Here is a 7057-nt window from a genome sequence, read left to right as displayed (position 1 = left end):
CCAAAATTCATAGCCTTGTTTTTATGTTTACTGCCAGCAACAAACTGTTCTAACTTTTGTTTAAATAAATTTCAAATGAAATCAGAAAGCTTTTCTGTCAACTTGTGGAGTGCTCTTAGTTCAATGCCAATTCATTCCTGGCTGTAGCAGGTTAAGCATATACAACACAAATGGAAACCACCAAGTGATTATTAGCATCTGCAAAGATTCCAGGGACAGGTCAATTATATAAAAATATCAACTGGTAAGCCCTATACATTTTGGAGCACAGAGTACAACTGAAAACCTGCCTGGCCTATTTACCACCTTGTTTTTCCATAAGTCCTGTGCATGATTCTATAAACATTTGTGGATGTTCTTACTTAGAGGTGATGTAGAACCTTTCATTTTCTTCATGAAAATTCTAATCATTTTACTGAAAAAATAAGGAATAATCAGCTATAATGTACATATTAACAATGTATGAAAGAATCCAGCTGCAAAAGTACTGAGCAAGAAAGAAGCATCAATATGACAACAACAACAAAAAAAACCTGTACCAGCCATCCCACAAACATGAAGTAAGAACAAACTACATCATCAGCTCTCCTAACAGCTATGGTACCATGTTCTGAATTAAATATTATTATGTTTTGATACATTATTATGCATAACTGGCTAATGATTTCTGACTTGGCTTTACTAATTATGACCTTATTTGTACATCATGCTCATTCTTTCTAGGCAGCCAAAAAGATTGTTATGCTCAACAAAGGGAGAAGAAATATTCTCTGTGATACAGTTCACATAAAATGTGGCAAACTGGAATACTTTCAGTGGCAGATTTGTGGCTAATTTTAGAAATTACACTTCTCGACCAATCTAGTTATTTAGAACTCTCATACTCAAACATTTAAATATTATCCATAATCTTCAGAATTTATTCTCAAACATATATGCATGCATATGTGTTAAATTTTTTCCAATAGAAAAACCTATATATAAACTGCTAAATCACTCTTAGACATTTTAAAAGGGACTTTTGGCAGAAATTTCTTTAGACTTAGGAATACTACAGCTCCTACTAGAGAGGAGTGCTGGGATCCAAGGAGCTGCTCCCACAGCTGGTACCAGAGGCCTGTCTAGGTGAGTTCTGTTTCTACCTTCGGCAGAACTTATATTTGGATATTGTAAAAAAAAGGCATGGGTTAGACAGCCAACAAGCAAGAGCTGATGTGCCTGAATTAGAAGTAGCAGTGTGACATCTAGTGGGCTCTTTTTGGGACAGCAATAGGCTTATTTCTTTTTAGCAACTCATAAAAGCTCACAGATCAGAGAACATTCTGAGTTGAAAGGGACCCACAAGGACCATCAATTCCGACTCTTAAGTGAATGGCCCGTACAGGGATTGAATTCATGACCCTGGCGTTATTAGCACCATGCTCTACCCACTGAGATAACAGGTTTCAATAAATTGAACAAAAGGAGCAAAGAAGCTAATACAAGTAACAAAGAAAACAGCCACAGACTATACATGTGAGTAAAAAATATCTACAAAAGCCAGAGGTGGATCAAGGAGTTTTTGTGTTCACTGGTATTGCTTCAGAGTGTACTCAAGTATGACTGACAGGAATTGAAAATACATCTCATGTTGGCCACTTGGGGATATGTGTTGCAATATTTGAGGCATTTTCAACACACACCCCATGCTGCAACAGAAGCATTAACCAAAACAAGCATCAAGAGGAGACATCATGATTAGGAAAGTGACTTTTCTCCACAGAGTGTGACACACCTTACACTTCCAGTATGCTGAAACTTGGGAATCCCCCAAATGCTAAAAACTCCATTGCATCATAGGTGGTAGTGGGGCACTTAAAAACAAGTCAATAAAACCTAAACTTTATTTTCCTGGAGTTGTTTATTTCCGTGTCCCTTTTACTACATGAGTCACATGCAAACCAGCCCAAGACATTTCCCCAGTAATTTGGCCAGTCTCATTGATTATGGAAATTATGGATCAGCAAATGAAAATTAATTCTGGTTGTACTGCACTGGTGTCAACTGAGTTCAAGCGCTAGACATGGAGAAAATAAACGCCATCTGCCTAGGTTCTCAATAAATTTTGGAGCTAAGAATGAGAGCTCTAATGGACATCAGGCACCTCATGGGTGACAATCATAGAATTCAGACACCTGAAGCATCATTTCTGTGCTGTGTATGCTGTTTCTGTGCCCAGAAGTACTGTCCCTGAACCACTGCTGACCAGCTATGAGCTCATTTCTCACCTATCACCAGTGGTGGTGCTGCAGAGCATAATGCCTAAATCTTCAGGAATATCCCTTTTGTAGCTGGATACCCATGGCACTGCTTCAGAAGAATAAGGCTTCACAGCAATTCCTTTCCATCTGCACCTGAGAGTTTTACAAGCCTTTGTTTACCATCTAGCTGGTACAGCAGAATCCTAGCCTTTCAGAAAGTAAAGTAGCATAATAAATATTCTGATTTATATGAGACCATATATGCTGACACATAGGATTGCAAAAACTGTTGTACAGAAGGAATCAGATGCCTTATTGCTGAACTTGTTCTGTGCTTCAATCCTTTATACACAGTTCATTTTCATATTCTGGCTTCTGTCCAGCAAAAACAGAGACCTGAATCCTGACCCCATGTTATTCAACAAAATAATTAAAAGAGCTTGCATGACTTGCTTTGGTTGTCATCAATCTGTTTCAAATTCTCCAAGCTCTTGGTATTGAAGGTTTTCAAATAAGGTATGTGGATGGTAAAGGAATAAAGATCAGTTGAAAAGTGACATGCAAAGTAAGCAGCATTGTAAATGTATTTTTCAAGTCATAGGCACGTATCACTGTTATCATCAGATATCTTTATATATCTAATTATATCTTTAGTTAAAGACCATCTTGAGACCCATCTGACTGCAACGTACCAGATCTAAGAAATTAATGTTATTACTGAAAAAGTGCATTTCAGCTTCTGTTCTGTAAAGAACTCATGCCTGGGGAATGTACAAACTGTTGTGTTTATAATTAAATGGACAAGGTAAATTGTGTTATTGTACAGCATTGAATAAAAGCTGAGTGTTAGCCTAAAAAAATCTCAATATCAAAACCACACTAGCTAAATAAGGGAATGAGTATGAAGCAAGGGAGTTGGTCACCTCTGAACCATCTCTTAAGGAAGTTGCAGCTAAGAGAGAAAAGTCTGGAAGATAGATAAAGTTGCAAAAATACTGAGGCAACTCAAACTGGATGACTAAAATCTATAGAAAATTTTGTTCTCCATATTCTCTGTATCTATGAAGTGATATAAATGCCTTTCCCTTGCCCCCTATCCTTTCAAATACATTACATGATGAATCCAGCGTAAAACTTGGTTATTAAAGGAAATCCTGTACAAAATACTTGTCTGCAGAACTGAGTATAAATAATGTGCAGTAAATAAAAAATGAAAGGGTGGCATTAAAGGCAAAAAAAAAGTAGCACAACACAGAAGCACCATTCCTTTGGGCACCAAGTCAGGCATTATAATAGAGACATCTGGTCTGTACTATATTTATTTTTCCACTGTTTAAAATTATGCCTCTTTTCAAGTATTGCAATTAAAAGGGTGAGGAGATTATTTCGTGGCCTTCCTTAAGTAGTATACTTATTCTGAAATTTTTATCCCCTCAGCTGTGCTAAGTAAATACCTCAAGAAAATTGAACTTTACACTTTAATTCCCTTTCTCCTCCCTAGCTTTATTGCAGTTGTCAGGAAAGCGTGACACCTCAGCACACCAGCACCAAGCTCCCAGCCACTACACCAGATGGGAATGTAACTGGCAGCACGATCCAGCTCAAGGCTTTCAGTTCAGGGTGACCAAATTCCCACATCATGTGTGAGCTCATGTCAGGGTTAAATGTACCCTGACTTAGAAGGAACAGAAGTAGAGCAGATGGGCAAGCAGAAAGTCTGTGACTTGTCTTGGGTTTATGCTAGCCTTGGTTCACTGTGAGGAAGCATTGCACACATAAGGAATGTGACTTGTGACCAGAGTATAAGGCAGTAGCACTATTACTGTAGCTCTGTTCTGAAGTCTTTCTTAAAATCCTACTACAAAGAATGCAGAAAAAGCTATGGAATGAAAACTGTGCACATAATTTTCCCTTTCTAAACAAAATTATTTTACCAAGGCCTTTTCTTAGAAAAATACAGTGAATTATCTCAAAAAAAAAAAAAAAAAAAAAAAAAAAAAAGCAATAGTACTAACATCCTCTGTTGCTTGACTTCAATTTTCCCACTAGAGGGATCACACACTCTTTGAGATCTGTAAAATCAGAAGCTATTTATTCCACACAGATTTCTTACTGGTGTGTTTGTAATATGATGAACTTATGGAAACTTAAAAGGTTACCACAGCTCAGTCATCCTTCAGAAGGCAGATGTGTACTCATTAATCTCCTCGAATATCCTTCCTTTGCAGCCTTCATTTTCCTCAGATAAGGAATAAGTAAATGCACCAGTGCAAACAAAATGCCTACCCAACAATCCATTTAAAATACATCCCTTGGTTACATCTGTCTCCTAGCTCTTTTGCTCATGGTATGTTTAAATAGAAATAATCTTGCAAATGCTAACTACTGAATGTAGTGCATTTGGGCCCCTCACTACAAGAAGGACACCGAGGTGGTGGGGCAAGATCAGAGAAGGGCAACAGAGTTGATGAACAGTATGGAAAACAAGTCTGATGAAGAGAAGCTGAAAGACCTGGGGTCATTAGCCTGGAGAAAAGGAGGCTGAACGGGGACAGTAGAACTCTCTACAACTGCCTGAAGAAAGGTTGTAGTGAGCTGGGGGTCAGCAAGTAACAAAAGAGGAAATGGACTCAAGCTGTGCCAGGGGAGCTTTTTGGATATTTGGAGAAATGTCTCTATTGAAAGCATTGTTGAGCTTTGGAACAGACTGCCCAAAGAAGTGGCCCAATCACCATCCCTGGGGGAATTAAAAGATCTGTAGATGTGGCACTGAGGGACATGGTTTAGTGGTGGGCCTGGCAGTGCTGGATTAACAGGTGGTCTCAATGTTCTAACAGATCTTTTACAGCCTAAACGCTATGATTTGATGAGTGCCAGGAGTATCAGTAGAAGTACTGAAAATGGAGAATGGTCAGCTATTTACACTGAGTTTAAGTACAGAAAAACCCTACCCCAAATTATGAAACATCTTCCTTTTCTATACAACTACAGCTGTACAGTTTAAGTGTCTTTATCTACCAACTGGTATAAATCATACCTGTTTTTTTCTCACTGAAGCAATGAAAAATCATTCCTATTAAGTTACTGGCAATATATATATACCATTTGACATTTTGTTTATCAGTGTATAACTCTTCAAATCTTATCACTTATATTCTTTGCCACTTATTTTCAATCTTTCCAGCCTTTAATATTTTTATCTTTGTTCCTAGGTCCTATTTTAATTAGGAGGGCTTTTTGCCCAGACTTTAATATATGTAGTCTAACAAAGTTCAGCACACAGCCTGCAATAACCTGCACTGCACGTGATTAATTCGGGTCAAAACAACTATTTGACCACCACAGAGCTTGGTGTCAACAGTCTTAGTTAAATACCCTTGTGAGATAGGTATTTCTTAAGCCAAGAAATTATACAGGGTCACTATTTTTTTCTCAGTTGCTTCATCGCTTCATATATGCTATTCTGTGTGATAAAATATTCTTATCAAATAATTATTTGTCTCATTTGGCAACTCTATTGGTTATTAAATTACACAGAACACCAGTTTTGTTTTCATGTCACTGGCAATTGTTAGCAGTTATAAGGTGCAAATAGTGCTAAAATAGTAAAATATATTCCATGTAGATAATGTCTGAAAGTCCTGTTTACTGGATGACTTAGAAGCTGAGAAGGGTGACTCACTTTAAATGGAAAGTTTACTACAAATTAACATACTTTAATTAATTAAGGTGCTACTCAAATTTATAACGTTCTTCAGAAATTATGTCAATAAACAAAAAAAAATTATGCTTCCAGATTTCTGATAGCAGGCCATTTGTCCTGGAAGGTCTCTATTAGATCTGTTTCAGTCATACAGACTCCAGCAACTGATTTCTCATCGTCTTGTGTCTGAATTAAATAGTGCTCACTAGGAGAGGAAGGGAGTTCTATGTTTTGCAAAGTCGCAAGACCAGCTCAGACCAAGCCGTGGCCGTTCTGGCTGATGCTGCTCCCCGGGGTGTTGGGTGGTCAGCGGGAGAAAAGCACGGGCTCTACCGGGGAGCGCCGCCAGCCGGGACGAGGCTCTTGGATCAAAGCTGGGGCTCTTCCAGATAATCCCCAAACCCGGAGCGGCCCCGATTGAGCAGAAAAGGGCCCCCTCGCTCCAGTGGGATACGGGCATTCCCCCAGCTCCTACTCCGGAATTTGGACCTACAGACCCAAAAGAAATTATACAGCTTGTTCTGTGTCTTTGGGAGCAGGGACGGGTGGTCTGATTCTGAAAAAAAAGCAACGGTACCAACAGAGAACACGTAAGGATGCGTTTTGGGATACACGATACGCATGCACCGACTGCTCAGTCTATGAGTCTTGCGGTCTTTTGGTAAACCACGAGTCGGTGGTTCTGAAATAATCAACCGATTCACCGGTGAACATGTCGGGAGCTTTCCTGTCACCTTAGTGGGTGACAGCCGCCACAGAACACCGTTTTCCCGGGAGCGGCAGGCCCGGGATGCGCCAGGGACTGGCTCCACCTCCGCTGCCCGCGGCCGCTGCCTCCGGGCAGCGGCCTCCTCCTCCTCCTCAGCGGAGCGGTTCCGTCCACGGGCGCCGCCTCCCGCGGCTCTCTGAGAGCCGCTGGCTGGGAGCTGCCGGCGATCTGAGCGCGCAGGCCTTGGCCGGCAGCCCCGCGCTGAGCCAGCGCCCTCAGCGGTCCCTGCCCGCATCCCGCACTGACAGAGCCACGTCCCGCCCCGCATCCCGCACTGACAGAGCCACGTCCCGCCACGTCCCGCCGCCTCCCGCACTGACAGAGCCACGTCCCGCCCCGCATCCC

At 40.7% G+C, this 7057-nt stretch overlaps 1 protein-coding gene across 1 annotated transcript; it reads right to left on the bottom strand.

Moving 5' to 3' along the window:
- Nucleotides 1-5788: 5788 nt before the first annotated feature.
- LOC128811935 (uncharacterized) lies at nt 5789-6967 on the bottom strand. Its single transcript, XM_053985973.1, has 2 exons — nt 6277-6967; nt 5789-6148 (listed from the first exon to the last, which is right to left on the bottom strand). Exon 1 carries the CDS (start codon nt 6945-6947, stop codon nt 6312-6314), a length of 636 nt encoding a protein of 211 aa, XP_053841948.1. The 5' UTR covers nt 6948-6967; the 3' UTR covers nt 5789-6148; nt 6277-6311.
- Nucleotides 6968-7057: the final 90 nt, after the last annotated feature.

The sequence above is a fragment of the Vidua macroura genome, chromosome 1, assembly GCF_024509145.1.
Source record: "Vidua macroura isolate BioBank_ID:100142 chromosome 1, ASM2450914v1, whole genome shotgun sequence".
Classification (NCBI taxonomy): Eukaryota; Metazoa; Chordata; class Aves; order Passeriformes; family Viduidae; genus Vidua; species Vidua macroura.
Note: the sequence above shows the minus strand (reverse complement) of the source record. Positions and strands in the feature narration are given on the sequence as shown.

Coding starts and splice junctions, on each gene's coding strand:
- LOC128811935 (XM_053985973.1), bottom strand. CDS start 6,947: ATGCGGGCAGGGACCGCTGAGGGCGCTGGCTCAGCGCGGGGCTGCCGG.